This window comes from Tiliqua scincoides, chromosome 3, assembly GCF_035046505.1.
Source record: "Tiliqua scincoides isolate rTilSci1 chromosome 3, rTilSci1.hap2, whole genome shotgun sequence".
NCBI lineage: Eukaryota > Metazoa > Chordata > Lepidosauria > Squamata > Scincidae > Tiliqua > Tiliqua scincoides.
This window is the reverse complement of record NC_089823.1, coordinates 41,388,549-41,411,906: the sequence shown is the minus strand read 5'-3', so window position 1 is coordinate 41,411,906 and position 23,358 is coordinate 41,388,549. Positions and strand designations below refer to the sequence as shown.

Genomic DNA, 23,358 nt, shown 5'->3' with positions numbered 1-23,358 from the left:
TTCAGAGCCCTACCATTGCAGGAAGATCTCTTGTGAACGAAACTGACAAACGCATTTTCCACCCCCTTCCTCTCTCTAGTTTCTTGTTACCCTGTTGAGATGACAGAAACCTTTCAGTCAGACATCATGAACCATCACAGGCAAATTTAAGAGGCTGCCCGCTCTGTCTCTGGAAACAAGCTCTATCCCAACAGAATCTCTTCAGTTTCCACCATGAATGTGAAGTGAGGACATTTCCAGGCCATGTATGCAGGTAGCATTGTCCTGCACACTCTTTTCCTGATGCTGATATTGGACGGTCCATGTACCTATGGTAAGAAGATCTTTTGTCAACTATGTTCTTATTGAGAAGAATGCCACTGAAATAAGCATGACAGCTTGCTTTAGATGGCATGTCTTGCATGACGGCAAGACACAGCCGCAACTCCAGTTGGATACGTTAGTACACTAAGGCTGCAATCCTAACCACACTTTCCTGAGAGTAAGCCCCACTGAATGTCAGTAAGTGTAAGGTCATGCACATTGGGGCAAAAAATCAAAACTTTAGATATAGGCTGATGGGTTCTGAGCTGTCTGTGACAGATCAGGAGAGAGATCTTGGGGTGGTGGTGGACAGATCGATGAAAGTGTCGACCCAATGTGCGGCGGCAGTGAAGAAGGCCAATTCTATTCTTGGGATAATTAGAAAAGGTATTGAGAACAAAACGGCTAGTATTATAATGCCGTTGTACAAATCTATGGTAAGGCCACACCTGGAGTATTGTGTCCAGTTCTGGTCGCCGCATTTCAAAAAAGACATAGTGGAAATGGAAAAGGTGCAAATGAGAGCGACTAAGATGATTACTGGGCTGGGGCACCTTCCTTCGAGGAAAGGCTATGGCGTTTGGGCCTCTTCAGCCTAGAAAAGAGACGCCTGAGGAGGGACATGATTGAGACATACAAAATTATGCAGGTGATGGACAGGGTGGATAGGGAGATGCTCTTTACACTCTCACATAACACCAGAACTAGGGGAGATCCACTAAAATTGAGTGTTGGGAGAGTTAGAACAGACTAGAGAAAATATTTCTTTACTCAGTGTGTGGTCGGTCTGTGGAACTCCTTGCCACAGGATGTGGTGACGGCATCTGGCCTAGACGCCTTTAAAAGGGGATTGGACAAGTTTCTGGAGGAAAAATCTATTATGGGCTACAAGCCATGTTGTGTATGCGCTACCTCCTGATTTTAGAAATGGGCTATGTCAGAAGGCCAGATGCAATGGAGGGCACCAGGATGCAGGTCTCTTGTTATCTGGTGTGCTCCCTGGGGCATTTGGTGGGCCACTGTGAGATACAGGAAGCTGTACTAGATGGGCCTATGGCCTGATCCAGTGGGGCTGTTCTTATGTTGAACAAATAGGACTTACTTCTGAGTAGACCTGGTTAGGATTGCGCCCTAAGAGACAGGGCTTAATTTAACCCAGGTGTTCATCCTGAAAGTGAAGTAACAAATGCAAAAGGACCCTTGAGAACAAGAAGTGTGCTTTTTGTTATTTACTAACAATGGTCAGCTCTTGTGCATCCAGGATTTGGTGTAAAGCCTTCTAGGGAAAGGAATGTGGTTGCAAGGAAGGCTTTACATGCCATATCCAAAACATGTTTTAGAACAGTTAAAACCAAGTTCTGGGTTGGTTCACTCGTAGTAACCCTCATGACACAAAAGCAAACAGCAAAGGTGTTTTTGTTCTGGGACCCTTTGGGAAGCTGATCAGAGGTTTTACTATTAGCCTAAAGTTTTAGCTTACAGACAGCTATGAATTTTATTTGTTACTGGCCTCCTTTTAAGATACTTTGTATACAGCCTCTTCTATTGGTTTCAATATTTTATATGACTAATGGATTGTAAACTAAACTGTTTTGCATTTTGACAGTGGAGTAAAAGTTTAAGGCTGCAGGTGTATCCATTGTTACTTGGGAGTAAGCCCCACTGAATTTTGTGGAACTTCCTAGTAAACATGCATCGTAAACATTCATTTTGCTGTAATGAAAGCAAAATCACAATGTGTTTGTTTTTTCTTTGTTACTAACTAGGAAGCACAACTTATCTTTCAGTACTCTATCAGGGGTGCCCAAACCCCAGCCCGGGGGCCACTTGTAGCCCTCAGGGACGCACAATTGGGCCCGTGGGGAGCCTCCAGTCTCCAATGAGCCTCTGGCCCTCCGGAGACTTGCTGGAGCCCATGCTGGCCCGACACAACTGCTCTCAGCATGAAGGTGACTGTTTGACCTCTTGGGTGAGCTGTGGGACTAAGGCTCCCTCCACTGCTTGCTGTTTCACGTCTGTGGTGCAGCAGCGGCAGCGAAGGAAAGGCCAGCCTTGCTTTGTACAAGGACTTTTATAGGTTCATATAAGTTCAATCTCTAATATATTCATTCATTTAAATTTATTCAAATTTGAATTGTGAATTAATTCAGTCCTCAACACAGTGTCAGAGAGATGATGTGGCCCTCCTGCCAAAAAATTTGGACACCCTTGTTCTATATATTAAAAGCACTACATATGTAGCATGAGCCAAAGCTACATTTCACATGTTTGCTATCCGCACTGGACATCCTATATACAGTGCAGTTATTCAAATATGTATCCAAACCCAGTTCTTTTACCAAACCAACAGAACAATTGGTACTGAGACACTACAGTACAATAGCTAACTGTTATAACTGAGAACAGCTTAGCAATCATCTTAAATGATGCTCACTGAAGCTGAGCACAGAGAAGAGGAAGCAGAACATTTGCAAGACAAGACCATTACATTATGAAACCAGGTTGATAAAATTAATTCTATTTATTGTCAGGTTCTTCCTGGATTAGACTGGTGCCTGAAGAGACACTGACATTCCACTACAACCACATATTTTGCCTATTCCTGTTAACACTTCCACCTCCCTACTTCCTCTACCACCTGGCACTTCTTCAAGATTGGCTGGCCAGGGAGGATTCTGGGAGTGGAAAAAGACTCTTGTCCCAAGATCCTCTGAACTTTGGAGATGTGCCTGGGAACAGAGGAGATAGGTAGTGAAGTCAGTGGCAGTAATGATAATTCTCTTTTGCATCTCCTATCTTCTGTCCTGCATCTCCTCCACTGACCACTACTTCTTCAAAAGTCACTGGTTAGGGAGGACCTTGGGACACCTAGGGTGTTCCATGCCCTGGCCTGTTCTGGAGAAGCACCAGGAGGTAACAAGATAGCAATCCTTTTCCTGGTGGTTCTTCTTCTGGGACTCCTATCTCCTCCACCAGCTTTACTGCTGTAAGCCACAGCCCCATCACCCTCTCACTTGCAAGCAAGGGAAAAGAACATAGGGCAAACTACCTAGGGTAGTTGTCTAATAGGTGGTGGGCTGATAGTGAGCTGGCATGGGGTGTGGAATGCCCCATCAGTTCAATACCTCCTCCTTACCCATCACTTGAAGAAGCTGCTTCAGCCTGATAGCAAAGCAGGAGAATCAGTGATAATATGGGTGCATCTTATAAATCAGTCTTAATAGAAAGGGGAAAGTTTTATACAGGTTTGGAAAAACTGTGGCTACAAATGTGAATTATTGGATGCATGAGAACAGCAACACATCAGGCTTCCTCTACCAAGTAAACTATTATTGCTTGCAATTCACTGAAATAGCCCAGTGCATACCAACTTTTTCTCCAGTCTGAGAGAACAAAACAAGCACATCTTATCTGAGGACAGTCTCTAGTTTCTGATGTCTGGACTTAGGGAGTTCTGGACCCTTGAGAAGTGACTTAGAGCCAATCCTATCCAATTTTCCAGTGCTAGTGCAGCTGTGCCAATGGGATGTGCTCTGCATCCTGTGGTGTTGAGGCAGTCACAGAGACCTCCTCCAGGTAGGGGAACATTTTTCCCTTATCCTGGGGCTGCATTGAGGCTGCACTGGTGATTGGGCCCTCAGTCACATAGGACGAACTGAAACTGTTTCTCCAATTTTCTCACAAGGTTTGTTCATCCTGAAACCTCCTGGGATTGACTCTTAACAAAGCAGTATACAGCACGAATGACTCTGAACTGGCTGTGGACAAGTTGAGTTAGACCAGAGAAAGTTAGACCTTGAGTTAGACCTTTCCAACTATAGGTGTTTGTTTCCTGGGAGTAAGATAGGATTGCAGCCTCTTATTGAACACAGTGGGCTTACTTCTAAATAGAGTAAAGACCTATTAGAACATAAAATCCTAAAAGACTCTGGACCAAATCCTATCCAATTTTCCAGAGCTGATGCAGCCGCAGTGCAGCCCAGAGGTAAGGGAACAAACATTCCCTTACCTTAAGGAGGCCTCTGTGACTGCGCCCACCCAAACAGGATGCAACATATGCCCTGTTGGAATGGCCGCACTGGAAACTTGGATAGGATTGGGCCCTCTCTCTGCAGTAGTTACCTGCCTTATTCATTTCAAAACTGAGTTGGAAAAATGCATGGAATTGAAACAGATATGTCGTTTTCTCTTTTGCGCTGAGTGTTACCTGAGATGCTATAGGAGGCTAGAGGTTCCCATTTATTCATGTGGTTATAGCAGCCTTTCTAGTGTGTAGTTGGGAGATACATGATGGAAATCACATGGTAACACAGATAGCTGGATGGTCATTGGGAATGCGTAATGTGAAAATATGCATTGACCTGTCATGACTCTATGGGGAGAGGTGGTAGACATACAAAACATTGTTAAAGGAATGATCATATGAAATGACAGTGTGGTGCTAGTGGCTGTAACTTAAAGGCAACTAATGCCTATTTTTCATTCACATTTGCATAGGGTGGAATGATATGTTCATTATACCTGGAAACATGTTGCTAAAATATCAGACATGCATAATCTAATCCATAATTTCCAAGTTTCAGAAGAAACACCTGCCTCAGTCAATATGTGTGTATTTTTATACATGTCGGGTCAGAAGACAAGTCATCAACATCTGAACAGTTTGGAATGCCAGGTGTTAAGGATGTGTTAAGGGTGATATCTGGGAAAAACCTGTGATTTCCTGCCCACATGCTCAGAAAAAAATGTAAATACTTTGTGAATTGATAGACCACATGTAATGAAAAAAAATGGTTTGGGTGAGGGACGCATCTTTCCCTCAAACTAGGATGGGGTAGGAACTTTCCTTTGAAAGGACCTGTTTCCTACGCATGACTTCTTTACTCACGCTCTCATCTACTACAGCACAACTCTTACCGCTGTAAAACAAGTGATTTTTTATGACAAATAAGTCAGTAAGCTTCAGTGGCCAGAGGGATAGACTTAAAGCCTAACCTCTGATTGCTTCAAAGAAGTTCATGGGCAATGTTAGGGGGCTGACCACCCCCACTCCTGCCCAAAAAACAATAATTTTTCAATGTAATCTGGTTTGCAGATATCAACCATATCATTTTTAAAACTCTGAACTCCATAAATTAGATAAACAATCCCAACATTCAGTTTGTTAAGACAACACTGCCCACTGCAAACTTCTATTTCCCTGATAATTCACATTTCCACAAGCCGCACACTGGTTCTCTTCTCAAATTCAGTTCATCAATCCACTTCCAGTTCCACTCTTGTGCACATACAGTTCCCTTGTGAACAGTTTCACTGTTTTCAATAGCAACAGGAGATCTCATGCCACTTTCTGCAGATAGTAATTGGAGGAATCTACCTCTTGAAGAACACAGGTGGCTTCAAGGGATCTGCAGCTACTGTGATCAAAAGTTTTTAGAGACCCCCACCCCAAAAATACCCCTCCATAGAGGCTAAGGATTCCTGGGGATGGAGATGGCGACTGCACACAATGCTGAAGAAATAATAATGATTGTTATCATTATATAATATCTGATCAGTGCTTGTAGCAAGATCACCAGTGCTGAGTATAAAGAACATCATGACAGAGTTGCAACTATGGGTCACTAGTATATTTGCAGACCGTATAATTTACCATCACTTTGAAACTCATGGGAATGTAAACCTGACAAAGGGCACTATCCTACCCAACTTTCCAGCACTGGCATAGCTGTGACAGTGGGGCATGTGCTACATCCTGAAGTTGGGGGGCAGTCACAGAGACTTTCTCAAGGTAAAGCAATGTTTGTTCCCTTACCTCGAAGTTGCATTGCCCTTAAATCAGTGCTGGAAATTTGCTTAGGACTGCTGCCAAAATAACTGAGAATGACCAAACAAATATGCTTTGGGACTTCAGACTACACAGACAAACAGATATCTAGAACACTGTATTCCAGCTATAACAGTAGCTGACAAAAAGAAAAATCAAGTTTAGTTCATTGATATTGCAACCCCAGGAGACAGCAGAATTGAAGAAGAACATGAGAAGATTATTGTATATTATATATATTGTATATTGGCAACCTTCAGTCTCGAAAGACTATGGTATCGCGCTCTGAAAGGTGGTTCTGGCACAGCGTCTAGTGTGGCTCAAAAGGCCAATCCAGGAGTGACAATCCCTTCCACACCGGGAGCAAGTGCAGTCTGTCCCTGGTCTGTCTCCCTGGCTATGGGCCTTCCTTCTTTGCCTCTTAGCCTCAGACTGTTGGCAAAGTGTCTCTTCAAACTGGGAAAGGCCATGCTGCACAGCCTGCCTCCAAGCGGCCCGCTCAGAGGCCAGGGTTTCCCACTTGTTGAGGTCCATCCCTAAGGCCTTCAGATCCCTCTTGCAGATGTCCTTGTATCGCAACTTTCAACTAAACTAAAAGTTCACTAAAACTTTCAACTAAAAGTTCACAAAGCGGTTTACAAAGAAAAATCAAATAACTAAATGGCTCCCTGTCCCAAAAGGGCTCACAATCTAAAAAGATGCAAATGAATACCAGCAGGCAGCCACTAGAACAGACACTGCTGGGGTGAGGTGGGCCAGTTACTCTCCCCCTGCTAAAAAAAGGAGCACCCACTTGAAAAAGTGCCTCTTACCCAATTAGCAGGGGTTCTTTCCTATTAGCAAGATAGGAATAGGGGTTCTTCCTATTAGCAATATAGGGGTTCTTCCTATTAGAATAATAGGGGTTCTTCCTATTAGCAAGATAGGAAAATATCAAGATGTACAGGTAGAATCTGGGCATTTCTGGAAGAAGAAGGTCAATATTGTGGCCTTTGTCATTGGAAGCCTTAGAGCAGTGATGTTCAACCAGTGTGCCGTGGCACATTGGTATGCCACAAATGGTCTGCAAGTGTGTCTCGGGAGTTTGGGGGAGGGCCATTTATTAGTAGGGCTATTGGGGGATGTGGGCTCTCAGCCAGCAGTGTGATGTGCCTTGTCAATTGTCAAAAAGTTGATGGTGTGCCCTGAAAATTTTAGTGCCTTGCCAGCATGCCATGAGATGAAAAAGGTTGAAAATTGCTGCCTTAGAGCAATGCTTAGAAGTTTGATGAACCACCTTGACACTCTTGGCCCTGAGCAAATTACCACAGCAAGAACCCTATGCTGGTATCTCTATTATTCCAAGAATCCTGGCTAGATCCCAAATTGCAGACTACAACCAGTCCAGCATAGTCCATGATGGAGTATAATAATAATGATGCATATTTGAGGATTGCAAAACATCATTTCCATTCCACCTTTCTCTTTCAGGTAGCAAGCCTGGTAACTGCACCATTGCTGTCAAAAGAGGTATGCAATACACAGCAAGGTCTGGCAACACAGCCACTATCAACTGTACAGTTACATATTGCCAAGAAAAACCCATTCTCTCTTGGTACAAAGGTCACTTCAAAGTGCAGGATGGAGAAAGGCACAATACTTCATGGACGAGTAACCAGCTTTTTGTGTTAACTATTTCACCTGTTCATAAAAATGACAGCGGACACTATCGTTGTGCTGGTAAGGCGGGGAATCATTCACTTAACGGCCATTCCACAGAAGTCATTATTCAAGGTAAGTGCCTTAAATAATCATGGTAATAAATGCCCGTCTCCAATTCACAGAGTGTAGATACTTAAAATTAAATCTGTCTGCAGTATGCTACAACAGGTTTTAATGAAGGCCTGTGGATAGAAAGATAGGGTAGAAATAATGCAAAAATTAAGGAATAGAATATTGATCGTCTGGTCAACAACTTGATGGTTGCTGCTCACCAATCATTGTTTCTATTGTTCCCCCTCCCCATGAATTCCACATAACTATCACCAATAAAAGTCAAGCTTTCATTTTACTTCAGCCACAATCCTATTTGGGGTCTTCTGCTCCTGGATCGAGCCCAGATTTGTGTTCCAGTAGTGCAAGGCCGTTAACAGCAGCACAAAAGCTGAACTGCTGTTGGAACCTCCCAGGCTACTGCCACAAATGGCAAGAGGTGCACTAGCAGCTTCGGAAAGTTCTTCACGTGTTGGTAAATTGGTATCAGGGGTGGGGAGGGGAACGTTTGGCGGTAGGCTAGGGACAGGAAGCAAGCTGGAAGGGAAGGATCTTGGTGGCACACATGCCAGATCCTATCCCCTATTTTTCAGCCCATGCTGCCTCCTTTCTCTCCTTGAACTTACTCCAGCTACGTAGCTGGTGTGGGTCCAAGAAAAACCCATAGGCCATCAGAGGGCCTACACAGAGGTAACATTTTTATTTACTTCTGGCAGGCCTCCTGATCACCCTCCCCACCACCACCACCACCACCACCACTGGCTGCAGGGCTTACTCCACCAGCTGCTGCATCAGTGTCAATGGCAGGGGATAGGATCAGGCAGATGTCTCTTTATGTGCTCGCATCCCACTTCCTGGGGTAGTGAGAAGTTCTAGGAATGCAGATATACCTTGGTTCTGGCTTCTTCTGGAGATGGGAGACTTAAAGTATCTTTATATATTTGCTTTATTTACAAATATCCAGGTTGATGGAGTTAAGTAGCACGGTCCTGCAAAAAAGCAACAGGTTACATTCTCCACATCACTTCAGCCACAATCCTCAGCTGAAGGATTAAATTCTGAAGTTACATTTTCAGCTGGCAGCTCTGCACCCCAAAAGATGCTGTAACCCTAGACTGCATCTCTTTCATTCTATTCTCTCCCTTATAGACACATCAAAGCAAATTCTCTATGTCAGGGTACACATTGCCCAGAAAAACTGCCAGTCATGCTTTCTTTCAACTTTTTATTGATACCCAGGAGTGGATGGAAGGAGACAGGAACCTTACAACCATAGCCCAGGTAGAGGTTATTTGAGCTCAGTGGAGTCTCTCATTTTTCTAGGGAGGTCCCAGACTGTTCACACCTCTGAGCTGTGTGGAGTGCCACCCAGCCCTGCCTATAAGAAAACAGTTGTCCGTTCCGTGATTGCAGCTGCAACACCATGTGAATGGCTAATTTTGTTATAGCATTTTTGGTTTATTGTGCCCTGGACATTTGTTGTTGTTACCTGTAGGCAGCAAAAAATTATTCAAATCCAAAGACCTTTTATATACCTGATTCATGAGTGTGCAGGACAGTCTTGTTACCCAGCCTTCTCCTTCTCTGCCCCTTATGATTGAGAGAGAGTGGAACTCAATGGTATAATCCATAGTTTATGTATGGAAGATCCAATGTTCAATCCCTAATAATAACAAACTGAATCATAGCAGCAAATCTGATTTCAGCAGGCAGTAGTGAAAGCCTCTGAACTAGCACAATTTACCACCCAAGCCTATGCATGTCTACTTAAAAGTAAGTCCCATTATAGTCAACAGGGCTTACTCCCAAGTAAGTGTGGACAGGATTGACACCTTAGGTACACACTTAGTGCGCAATCTCAACCCTTTATGTCAGTGTGTTCCAGCACTGACATAAGGGCAATACAGCTCTGAAGTAAGGGAACAAACATTCCCTTACTTTGAGGAAGCTTCCGTGAGTGACACCCAACTGCAGCATGCAGCACACGCTCCATTGGCACTGCTATGCCAGTGCTGGAAAACACTGACATAAGGGGTTAGGATTGCACCCTTACCTGCTTTCTCACCTTAAGAGACCTCATAGCATCTTGGAGAGGAAGATTGTTTTGATCAAGAATTTAGTGTGGCAGAAAGTATTCAATAGTCCAGCTCCACTTCTCTGTGTCAGTTCAGGCCCTCCATAGCTGCTTTTTTATTTTTTTAAAAACCAAGAGATCTGATCACAGATCTTCAGCATAACATTTGGTTCTTCTCATTGCAATCTTTCGGGCTTTCTGGACTGCATTAGGAACATTGAGAGGTGATGCATCTCAGACTATAATGCATTGTAGTATCATTTTTGAAAGCTTCCATGGACCAACTAGATGACACACCAATTACGTAATCCCATGTTTGCTTTTGAAAATGTAAATAGCTGTGTAGGGTCCCGATCAAGATTGGTACCACGGAGGGGATGGGAAGGTTCCTCTTTACCTCATTATGATTCCAGGCTGGATGGCTCTCCCTGCTGTCACTCTTCACCCTAGTTGCCATTGTCAGTCCCAAGTCAGAGTGGGGTATCACATAGCTATTTACGCTGAAAGAATAAAATGCAAGCCCCAATCATTCTATAGGAGTATCATCTTATTGCCCCCCCATCACAGACACATACACAGTTGAGCAAACAGCTCTTATTAAAGCATGCTATTATTGGACTGAATGCTAATGGCTTTTAAAATGCGCTATCTGTATAGATGAACCATTTGAAAATGCTACAAATACTACAGAAGATGGCGGGGCCACTGAAAAAAGCAAGCAATGGATTATTTCTAGCCTGTCTGTCCTGGGAGTGCTGTGCCTCCTCACTCTGAGCTTCATTGGCCTGCTGTGTTTTGCACGGAAACATTCAGGTGAACTCTCAAGTCCTCTTTGGTCTCTAATTCCCTGCTTTTCTCCATGAACAGAAATATTCAACTCTCAGGCGTTTCCTGCTCTGATAGTTTTTCTTTCTCTTGCTATCCTCTCCTGTGGCGTAGCTAGCAGGGTGCAAAGGGCAGTACACCCTGGGTTCCATGATGGAGCGTCACTTGGTGAGGACCAGCCAAGATGGTGGCCACGGCCTTAGTGTTTCAATCTGGATCAGGGTTCACTTAGAAACACTAAGAGGAAGTGATGCCAGGAAGGGGGAGGTGAGGAAGGAGGAGGAATGGGGTGGTGGCCAGACTGCCCCACCGTCCCTTCCTCCTCCTTTCTCGCCTTCCCCTTCCTGGCATTGCTGCCTCTTAGTGTTTCAGTTGGGATCAAAACACTATGGTGGTGGCACAAGGAAGTGGGAGGCAAGGAAGGAAGGGGAAGGTGGCGACACACCATTCCTCCTCCTTGGAGGGTTGTGTTTTCGCTTCTGTCTGTCGTCAGAAAAAAGCTAAACCACCATTGCTCAGCAGCTCACAACCCGGAAGTAATTGGCAGTGATATCATCATGCCACTTCTGCGTCTGTACTCTGAGGGTGGAACCACAAGTCACTGCCCCAGGGTGCAGAAATCATTGCTACACCACTGATCCTCTCACCACTGTTCAGAAAGTTTGTTTTTTTTTAATGCCAAACTATTCCCAGACCCTAGGTTTCTGAGATCATGCAATCTCAGAGCTGTGCCTGTGTTTTGTACAAATAACATGAAAATGTTCATAGTGTTGGTTCATCAGTGTCCTGTGTTTCGTTTTTTCTTTATCTCTCCAGCAAGAAACAAGAAGACAGATGACATTTTGCAAAGTGAAATGAAAATGGTAGGTCTGGTAGTTGTTTTATGTGTGCTGTTGCTTGGTTATACCTTAGGCTTCCTGAAATATCTTCTTTTTGCATGCTCAAAAATGCACAGTCTTACATACAAATACCAACATTTCATAAATGAATGTAGGACCCTGTTGTGCATGAATGGGTAGGGCTGTGGGCAGAGACTGACATCCCAAACCAGTGGCCCGGTGGACAATGGTGGGCCAGCACAAGGCAAAGTCAAGTGAACCACAAGGAGAAAGCAGGAAGTGAAAGTGCACACAAGTCAATGGTTTCAGATTACAAGGACATTGTGGCAAGTCACGTACTTCACTGCCAGTCAAATATAAATAATATAGGATGTATTTTCATTTTCTTGTTTAGCTAGGTAAACAGCTTTGTGAACTACTTTTTGTTGAAAAGTACATAAATATTCTTATATTATAATAATAATAATAATAATAATAATAATAATAATAATAATAATAACAGAACTGAGTGAAAAAAATGAATCAAAAGGCCCATTTGCTTTAATTTTTTTTTCATTCTGGAACAAATGCACTTTGTAACAAATTGATACAAACAGTGTTCATATTCGAAACTTTGTTAACATTTGAAAGGCTTATGGTTTGGAGCAGCAGCAACTCTCTCCACAGCCAGGTCCTATTGGCTGCCATTTTATTTTATGGTTGCCATTTTATTTATGAGCAATATCATTCCACAGCATTGTGGGTAAACAATGGTGACTGCTCAACAAATCGCAGGTCCTGCAAAAGTGTTATATAATTCTTTTAACTGTCTGCTCAGTCTAGCAAGGAAATGTTAATAAACTCTTTTCTTTTTTTAGTTCAGTATATATACAGATGTCCAACACTGCAGTGATAGCACCATCCATGACTCAGATGAGGGATCTATGTGCCGCCAGGGTGCTAAATCTTGCTTGCCACAGTTTCGAGATGGCAGTGCAGACTATGACAATGATAACAGTTGCTGGAAGGCCACTGGAACAATTTCAAATCCTGGATGTGATTACTCTGTCCTCACTATTCATCAGCCCTTACCTGTAACCCAGGAGACTCTCCTTTATGCAACACTGAACTATGATGAACCTTTTCAGAGAAGCATACCATCAGTGGCAACTGAATGTATAGAATATGCTGCCATTGGGATGAAAAATAAGTGTGGCCAACATCTGTCTTCTCACTGATTGGTACCATATTAGATATTCCATTGTGCCTCAGCACACTTTCTCAAAGGACATCACAGTATGCTCCTTACTTAGTATGGGCCCAATCCTATCCAACTTTCCAGCACCGATGCGGCTGCAGTGCATCCCTGAGGTAAGGGAACAAATATTCTTGTACCTTGAGGAGGCCTCCAAGACTGCCTCCCCAACACAGGAAGCAGTGCATACCCCATAGGCACGGCAGCACCGGCACTGGAAAATTGGATAGGATTGGGCCCTATGTCGGTATTGTGCAATCCATTTCTGACAGGACATTTCTTTGTTAGCGAGGTATTTATTCTTCTGCTGAAATCTTTGATCATTTGAATGAATCTGATGTTGATTGGCTGAACCTTAGCAATCATGTCCTTATAAGTTTCCTCACAGATTCTGGATGATGATCTAATCAAACCACTGTACTGTTAATTTCATAAATAGTACTCTAGCACTCCTTTACTAAATTCCTTCTTTGAAGAAGAAAGTTTATATTTCATCTGCATCTTGTAACAAGATCCCTGTTACCCTTAGCCACCAACTGCTAGTGATTATGAATCCTTAGAAATACACACAACAAAAAAGAATGGACCATCATTTTTAGAAACTTCTGTCATTTTTGTTTGCCGTTCCCGTTCACTGCAAGTTCATGGGAGTTTCTTAGTGAACAGAATGAATGCATTATTTTCTCTTAACTGAAAAGCAAATCTTCAATCATATATTTTACGGATCCCATCCTCAGGAGTGGCATCACTGATTGGTGGTATCTTAGTAATTCAAACAGGAGGAAACAGAAAGAAACAAGTCAAAATAATGGGCAAATTGAGTTGGGCTCAAGATCAATTACTGTACATAATTTAGTAATTAAGCCATTTCTGCCCAACGTTGCATATATGCAACAGGGATCAAATGTGTATACCTGTGGGCTGGGTAGAAATGGGTTAACTACATTATGAATGAACTAAAAAAAACAGGTGCATACAATAAATTATAGATTGGGAGGGTGCTACGCAAGACAGTATTACAAATGGGAGTGCATATTCCAGCTATTGACTCTGAACAGGGTGAAAATGCTTTCTGGGATGGTCATTAGATTTATAAATATTTGCAATGCAGTCTTCTTTGGTCAAACCTTGACTAAGTTTCAGTCTTGTCTACTGTATTGATTCATCTTTCTACAACTAATGCAGTGAGTATGCCCAGGTACATGGGAGGGATCAGAACCAGCTTGTACTCTTTCATTCACGTAGCAATCTATGTTGACATATTCAGTTTTAATATTGGTAAGGTTCAAGCTGAACAGTTTTGAACACACTGGCCCAAATGTACTGTTATTATTAGTATATGTACAGATACTGGAGTAGTCAAGAACCCATCACATGAAGTTCCCAGAACTAGATATACTACTAAATATAAGGACACCACTTTGAAAGGTGCCTCTTTGCTCAGTTAGTAATATTGGCTCCTGTTGGTACCAGCATTGGCCTGGAAGATTTCTTACTCCATTGTACTACTAAAACATTGTAAGTCACTTTTGGGGTACTTTTGGAGGCAGAAAGATAGGATATAAATAACCGAATAAATAAAAGGTTAGTGCTTACTGGCTCAATAGACCATTGGAGAATCCTCTACCTTACATCGCTTGCTACAAAATACTACCTTACTGTCTGACACGTGCCAAGAGAGTCCGTTGGTTTACAATAAGGATGTTAGTGCTCAGCATACTAGTGTAAGAGACTGCCAGCCACAGCGTTTCTGGTAATCAGATGAAATGGAAACATGTATAGTAATTTGAGACAACTTTCCGCTAAAAGGGCACACGGAATCTTGAAGGAAGTAGAAAAAAAAACACAAAGGGAGATGTAAGAACTAGAACATTGGTTTATTGTACTCATCTCCCCACCTTTGATTTGAAAGTTGAGATATGCAAGCAAAACAGGAAGCTCTGCAGCATCTTATACCAGCAGACTAACTGTAGAGGAAAGAGTGTTGTGTACAGATAAGAGTGGGTTGTGCACTTGACAGAAGAGAGTGGAACTGCTTGCAGCTGAGATCAGAGGTAGTTTTGAATGGAAATAGGATGATGACAGCCATTGGTCACTGATGGATAAATATGCCCCACTTCTTAGTCACTGGTTGCCAGCAGTGGTTCAAACCACACATTTTACACACTGGTAAATGGTGGGTGTTAAGTGGTGCATTAGGAATTGACTTCAGATGTAATGTTTGGTCTAGCAGGTAGACCTCAAACACAAATAACCTGATCAGATGATCTTAGGCAGTACCCTAGTTATTCCCCATAACAGGATTTCGGAACCCTTAGTGTATAGTGCTGGCCTCCTGTACAAGTCAACATGGGTGTCAGAAGTTACTAAGATCCCTCCTACATGATCAAGTTCTTTCAAACATAGTGGTAGTGGTATGGTAGCAGCCATATTACTTTGTTTCCCAAGGTGCTTCAGGTAATGAGTATTTGTTACTGATTCATTGGATTCTACTATCAAGTTAACAACCTGCATTAAAAACAAAAAACAAAAAAACCCCTGTGGTTTAAATGTTAGCTGGTATTACACTTTGTTTCTGAAGGGTTACTAGTGGCTAAAGAAAACCAAAATTATAATTATAATTAAATTCTGTTTAAAATCTAAATGATCATTCATGGATTAACAGTCAGATGAACTTAAAGAACTAAATTTGTTTATTGTTGACAGCCATAAAACATTTCAAGGGGAAAAAAAAACATTTTTCTTTCCTCCACAGGAAGCCAGGCCCGGATCTCACAAACCTCTGCTTTAACACTACACACAGTATTTTAAAATAGCAAAACAGAGGTTTACCAACTTATGCTAGGGAGGGATATGATGCCACTGAACCTTGCTGTGGTTTCTCAACCTGAGCCACGATGGGAGTTGTGACTGCACTGTCCCCAGGCTCCAGGTTGCCCTAACAGTTAAAGCATGAAACATTCACAAATCTCTTCCTAACAATTCCACGATCACAGCTGCTGCACTGCTGTTTTACATATAGGAGGGAAAGAGGAACCACATTTATGCAAATAAAAGAAAAACCATGACCTTAATAATAACTAGAGGTGTGATTTTTTTTGGATGATAAAATAAAAACACATAACACCACTTTCACCACTTCTCATTTTTGTAAAAAAGAACAAAAAAACAAAAACCAAACCTAAAATCTGTAAAAAATGTAAACTGTTTTCTAACACCTCTACATACTGGTTACTGTAGGCTGGTTCAGCTAGACTGGGGAGGATACATGGGTAAGGACTGTGGCTGCATCTGCTGACACTATCCCATCTATATCACCTACCCAGTGCACTTTTAAAGCAATTATAATTTATAAAAATGTGCCTTTGGAATAAAAACACAACACTACTTTCTGCACTTCTCATTTTTGTAAAAAGAAAATGAAATTGCAAAAAAAGAAAAGTGAAAAATCACACCTCTAATAATAACAAACCAAATACAAAATGCCTTACTGAAAAAGTTCCAGAACACCAATTTACAGTCACTTTTTTTTTGGGGGGGGGGGCACCTAAAACAAACACAGTCGTAATAGTGCTATGTCCAGAATGATAAAAAGCAGATGGTTGTAAAGCATGTCTGAAGAGAATACTTCAGACAATATTTTGGTTTCAAATCATACCATAGTTAAATTCTTTTTAGTTTTTGTGTCCTGAGGACACAAAATAGGACAGAACAGGACTGGGGAGAACCAGAAATCTCATTTCTGCACCAAAACATAGTCAGATCTGCATGTCTTGTTCAGTTCCCACAAAGCCTCATCAGTAAAAACAAAGGGTTTGATTTCTTGATAGTATTACCAGAATACATTTGTTACAATAAAAAACTGAGGGCACAATCCTAACCTACTTTCCAGCACTGACATGAGGGCAATGCAACTCTGAGGGAAGAGAACAAACATTGCCTTACCTTGAGAAGGCCTCCGTGACTGCCCCCGTACCGCAGGACACAGCACATGCCTCACTGGTACAGCTATGCCAGTGCTGAAAAGTTGGTTAGGATTTGGACCTAAGTCTCACTTATGGCATAGCAGCAAGTTCCTTAAGAAAGAGCAAGAAGTGACCATATGGTATCCTGTGTTGTGCCAGTGCTCTATGAAAATTTTTTGGTGATCCCCTAAGAACATAAGAATAGCCCCACTGGATCAGGACAAAGACCCATCCAGTCCAGCTTCCTGTATCTCACAGTAGCCCACCAGATGCCTCAGGGAACAGACAATATATCTGCATCCTGTTGTCACTCCCTTGCATCAAGTATTCTGAGGTAGCCTACTAAAACCAGGAGGCTGCATATACCCATCATGACTTGTAACCTATAATGGATTTTTCCTCCAGAAATTTGTTCAATTCCCTTTTAAAGGCATCAAGGTCTGGTGCCATCATCACATCCTGTGGCAAGGAGTTCCACAGATTAATTACACGCTGGGTAAAATAACAAACACAAACGGTCCATTGCCTCTGATCTTCTCACAGGGGCATCACACAGAAGCAGTGTTGTTCAATGGAAGGTCATTTCATATACTTACTGATTACATTCAACAAGCTGGAGAGCTACAACTTAAAGCAGAAAGTAGGAACTAGGAGTAGGAAGGCTCATTTAATTCTCTCATGTTTTAAAAGGAAGTTCTGCAATGATGAATGTTTTACTTGCTGTAGTATTATTGCTGGCATACACTAGATGGCAGACAAAAGCACTGATTCTCAGATCCCAATTAGAAGAACCCTATGACAGAGCTTAAAGGGTCTCAAACGCCACTTGATCAACTGTGAAATGTACGTTTCACATAGGAGTTTCATGAGTCACTGTCAATTCCTAGTCCACTAAACACTTTAATAGTTGTTTCTCTTTTCTCACCCTCAACTGTCTTGTTGACTTTTGAGAGTCCCCTGGACTGCAAGGAGATCAAATCAGTCAATCCTACAGGAAATCAACCCTGACTGTTCATTGGAAGGACAGGTGCTGAAGCTGAAAAACTTTGATCATCCCATGAGACTCTTTAGAAAAGACCCTGATGTTGAAAAAAATTGAAGGTAAAAGGAGAAGGGGAGGGCAGAGATGGTTAGATAGTGTCACGGAGACAATGAACATGAAATTGGATAGACTCCAGAAGTTAGTGGTAGACAGGGAGGCCTGGTATGCTGTGGTCCATGGGGTCACGAAGAGTTGGGCACAACTTAACGACTGAACAGCAACTGTCTTGAGAAATGTTCACTGCCTCCCCAGGGCTGACTTATCCATTAGGATAGTCGGCCCAGTGCCTAGGGCCTATGACACTTTTAGAGACCCATGAAAATGTTTTAATTTCTTTAAAAATCAGAAGGAAAAAATGAACTTTTAGGGTTGAAAAAAATGTTTGTTTTTCTTACAACAGGAAAAATGAAACGTTTAGGGTCCACAAAAGCGTATTAAATTTTGCCTAAAATAGAAAAAAATGTTGAAGTATTAAAAGTTATATCAAAAATAATTTCTGATATTCATATAATTATGGTGGGAGGGATCCACAAGGGGTCCACAAAGCCTGTGCCAAAAAGTGCCTAGGGTTCATGAGAATCATAAAGCAGCCCTGCCCCTCCCTTCCAAAGTGGGCTTTTTTTCAAATCCTAGTTCAAATCCAGTGATTTACTGAGGTGCTCTATGGAAATGAGTTACATTAGGAATGAGTTACTACATATGGGTAAATGTTTCATTTTACTTTATTTGAAGCAACATTTTAAAAGTGGCAATGGTGTATATCTACATTTTCCCCATTCTGTGCCAAAACAATCAAATGACCAAGATTCCCATGGCTGCTCACCAAAAACAGTTTAACCAAGCAGAGAAAAAATGTGACTCTAAAGAAAATCAGTGAAACCCCTTAAGGTTATGACTCTATAAAGGCCCCAGACTTCCTTTCTTCCTCAGTATCACAATGAGTCATTAGAGATATGTTTGCATGCCACAGTAATAAAATGTTTTTTTTTTCACATTTCTAATGTATGTGGAAATCTGTGAGTCAAAAATATATCATGCACAAAATGAAAACTAGATATAACAGTCTTGTCAGGAAGCTAAATCAAAGAAGCGAGATGAAGAGAATGGCTATACATGTGCTTGCACATGCAACTTGACCCAATTAGGGTTTAGGTTTAATTATAACTAGCAAGTGTTTTGGGATCTGAAATGTGGCAAAACGGCAGCAGAGGGGCAGGGAAGCTTTAGAAGTTTGCCTCCATCATGGTTTTGATCCTGATCATGCACAGGCCATTTTTAAATGGAAAAAAAAAAAAGATTGAAAGCCAATGGAAGGTGTGCTATTTAAAAATCGTGCGTTTCTTTTATTTATTTTCTTTTCACACTGATGTTTTGTTTAGTAATTGTCTTATTTGTTGTATCATTTCACCAATAAAGGGGAAAAATGGTGCATGCAGAGATCAAGACTGTGGCACAAGCAAACTATTAACTCCCCCTACCTTCCAGTGCAGCTTCATTGTGTTTCACAAACACACGCATAGCCTTTCTCTCTCCCTCTCTCTCACACACACCATTTATAATTAAATTTAAACCCTGCTAAGGGAAAGTTGTGCAATTAAGCATATGTGTAACTGCATCCTTAGAAAAAACGAGACTTCAGCAGCCAGTGCTTATTTTACGTCATGAATGTTTGGGAAATCAATGGCTGACATTTATGAAAGCAGGTTCCCAAGGTTCCATCTCACCTGAGTATCAGAGATGGAACTCTTGGGGAGGAAGTCAATGCCTGTGCAGTATACAGGTCCTCTTCTTCTACACACACTCTCCGTCACAATGACAGGCAATTTGCTAGTTCAATACTAATCTCTGCTCACTGGACAAAGAGGCATTTTTTCAAGTGGTGCTTGTCTTTTACTTAGCAGGGGGAGAGTAATTATCCCTCTTCGTCCCACCACGATGTCTTTTCCAGTGGCTGTTTGCTGGTCTTCCTTTAGATTGTGAGCCCTTTGTGGACTTTTTTGTTGAATAAGAGGCTGCTTTGCTTCCTTTCCTGAAAATTGCTAAGGTTACTTGCCTCCACTGCTGCTGCTCCTCCTTCCACTCCCTGGCTGGGGAGGTAGAGGGATGGAGGGAGGGAAGGATGGATGGATGGGGAGAGGGATGGAGGGATGGACAGATGGAGGAGGGAGGGAGGGATGGATGGGCAGAGAGATGGATGGGGAGAAGGAGGGAGGGAGGGAGAAATGGATGGATGGATACTCCGGGCCACCCTTAGCTAAGCTGTGGCATCACAGGGTTCCCCTGACGTCACTGCTGCCAGCTCCAGCTCCACCTTCCACCAGGTGCAGCCACCTGGGCTCGCCTGCCCAGGTGCCCCTTCAGGTGGGCTGGACCTGTGACCTATGTGGGGGGTGGAGGGGGCTCCACCTACCCCTGTCCAGCCCCACATCGCAGGCAGACAGGAGGGGGAGATGCTCCTTGGGCCCCCCAGGGTGCTGCTGCTGCATCCTCCCAGACCCCTTTCCCCTTCCTGACCCCCCTCCAGCTGGATGACTCTCCTACTCCTGGGAGAGGACCCAAGAGCCTCCCCTCTCTCTCCCCCAAGCAGGACTGGTCTGACCTGTGTCTGCTGATGCAAGTGGGTAGCAGCCCCCAGGGAGGCGTCCCTGCCTACAGCAGTCCAGCAGGGCACACTGGGCTCTGCACTCTTCGCCCCTTCGCAGCCTGCCTCTGAAATGTTGGCACCTGGGCTGAGCTCCAGACACGCAGGGAGACCCAGACAGGGTGCTTCACTGCTCCAGAGAGCTGGCCACGAGAAGGCCTACCTGCCCACAGAACCTATGCAACGCCATGAAAAGCCCCCCCCCCACCCTCAGAGCCAAGGACAGTGAGGGAGCGAGTCTGCCAGCCCTGCCCTGAGTCCAGCACCCCTGTCTGGCCAACCCCCTTTGAAAGACATCTAGGCTGTCAGGTGTCATCACATCACCTTCTGTGGCAAGGAGTTCCACATACCAAATCAGAGCCAGGCAGCCTCTGTCCAGACTTCCCATTCAGCGTCCAACCCACTTTAAAAGGCATCTAGGCCACTGGATTGAACCCAGGAATTTCTGCATTCTGTTCAGATGAACTGAACTATGCCCCCCACCCCTCCAAGTCAAGGCACATAAGTAGGCTAAATCTATAGACAGGGATGTCATCAGGTCTTACTAGACCCAGGGAGTGGACTGCCCAGTGGACACAGGAACAGGTCCTGGAAAGGCATCGATGGGAGAGGGTGCAAGCTGTCAGCCCATTCAGCAAAGTGCGCCTGCATATGTTGGAGCTACAGAGGCACATGTCTGCAGGAACCTTCCCATCTCCCAGAAGTGGGGGTTTAGAAGACAACCAAGCTGGGTGGGTAGCACCAGGAAGGGGGAGGGACCAAACAAGACCAGGGGACTATAAAGAAAGGGTCAGGACTAAGAGCAGGTTGGAGACCAGGTGAATGGGAAGGGCCAGAGCCCTGTAAGGCTGGAGAAGGCTCTAAGGCTAAGGTGTCTAACCCTGCCCTTTTTCAAACAAGCCCCATGATCCCTACAGCAATGCAAGCCTCATCTGAGCAGAGAATGATAGGTAACCTTGGCCTTTGGAACCCCTAACTACTGTGTCTCATTAGCAATCAAATTGGCAATATGCATGGCAGCATGTTTCTATAACTTCCTCCTTTGTTTGAAGTGAGTGTTGTGAGCGACCACAACTCCTTTGCCTATTTTTTTTACAGTTTAAGGGGGAGGACTAGAGATTGGCTGCAAGCCTCAAAAGCACAGTTCCCCTTAACCAACCTATGGAGGACTCTGAAAATAAGGATTTCATTTAACTTCTATCTCAGAAGCGTAGTCAAGGAGAACTGGAACTCCAGGACTTCTACAGCAGGAGAACATGCAGATGCTGCCATTGAAACTTTTCAAAGGCCCATAGCCAAGATGAAGCATCAGGCTCAGCAGGAGGGACACTGAGAAATTTGCCTAGGGGGCATATGTTTGGATCTAGAGTAGTGGTTCCCAAACTCGTTAGCACCAGGACCCACTTTTTCAAATGATAATCAGGACCCACCTAGGTTTACCAGACTTTAAAACCCATTTTAGCCCAGTTTACAACTGTACACATTTGGTCCCTGTTGCGTATATGTAACGTTGGGCAGAAATCTAAAAAAGGAGATCTACAAAAAATAATAATATTGTATTTATTTATAAGTAATAATAACAAGAAAAAAGATCCTCAAGCATTTATCTCCCTATGCCCCTGCAGGAGCCAAGTTCTTTGCAGGGTAATTAGCAGCTACAGTATCTGATTTTTGAATAGCACAGGGATTGAGGCAGATAGTTATCTGATCTTTCCATCACCCTATGGCAACCCACTGAACATCAGGTCATTACCCACCTGTGGGCACCTACCCAAAGTTTGGAAACCACTGATCTTCACCATCATCTTTCCTGAGAGCTGCCTGAGCAACCGTAGGCAGTGCCAGCAAGAAGGTCTGAGTGCAAGGGAGTACTTACTCCCTGGGCACCTGCGGAGTAAGTAAAGTGACACTGGGGCTGGGAGAGGATGGCAAGAGGGTGTTCCTGAGGCAGAGAGGGAATGTAACAGGTTGGTGGAAGGTGGAACAGGAAGCTTTCCTACAATCTTATGCAGATTTACCTGGGAGTAAGTCCTACTGGACAGTGTGAAACTTACTTTGGGATAAATATACCAAGACTAGGACTCTAATATATCTTTTATATATAACTAAGATATTTTCAATGTTCAATTTAATACATTTGATTTTAACTATTGCATCCCACTCCAACAACAACAAGAACAACAACAATAATAATTTTCAATGTAGGAATCAGAGGCATATGGAGAAATTGAAAGATGATTTAAAACAAAAAGTGGAGCAAGGCTATATTATGGCAAGTGACACGACAAGCCCCTGCTCTTCAAAATTTACCATTACACCACCGGGCCTGAAACACCAGAGTACAATATTCAGGGAGTGAGAAAGCTTCCCCACTGCAAGAAAGTGAGGGGGTCCAGTGACTGCAGCCCTGGTTCAGGCTACAGAAAACATAGACTCAAGCCTCAGTCTCATGCCATAACAGGACCCTTTGGTGCTTTCCTGATTTTTTTTTTTCTTCACTCTCTCTCTTCTCTCTCCTCCAACTATATGATTGCTGGTGGAGCCTAGTGGTTAAGAAACTGAGCTGTGATTCAGGATTTCCTTGGTGTGACTCTTGCCTCTGCCATGAACTCACCAAATGGCCTTGGGCAAGCCTCTGAGCCTTTGTCCAAGTTTATCTGAAGTACATGGATTGAGAACTGGTTGGAGGCCAGGAAGCAGAGAGTGGGTGTCAATGGGCAATTTTCACAATGGAGAGAGGTGAAAAGCGGTGTGCCCCAAGGATCTGTCCTGGGACCGGTGCTTTTCAACCTCTTCATAAATGACCTGGAGACAGGGGTGAGCAGTGAAGTGGCTAAGTTTGCAGATGACACCAAA

The 23,358-nt window shown here is 43.3% G+C and overlaps 1 protein-coding gene across 1 annotated transcript; it reads left to right on the top strand.

The window, feature by feature from the left end:
• The first annotated feature begins 208 nt into the window (after positions 1–208).
• Positions 209–12,837, top strand: LOC136645019 (B- and T-lymphocyte attenuator-like). The gene is made up of 5 exons (XM_066621277.1): positions 209–313; positions 7,601–7,903; positions 10,614–10,769; positions 11,598–11,644; positions 12,478–12,837. Exons 1-5 carry the CDS (start codon positions 244–246, stop codon positions 12,835–12,837), a joined length of 936 nt encoding a protein of 311 aa, XP_066477374.1. The 5' UTR covers positions 209–243.
• The last annotated feature ends 10,521 nt before the right edge of the window (positions 12,838–23,358 follow it).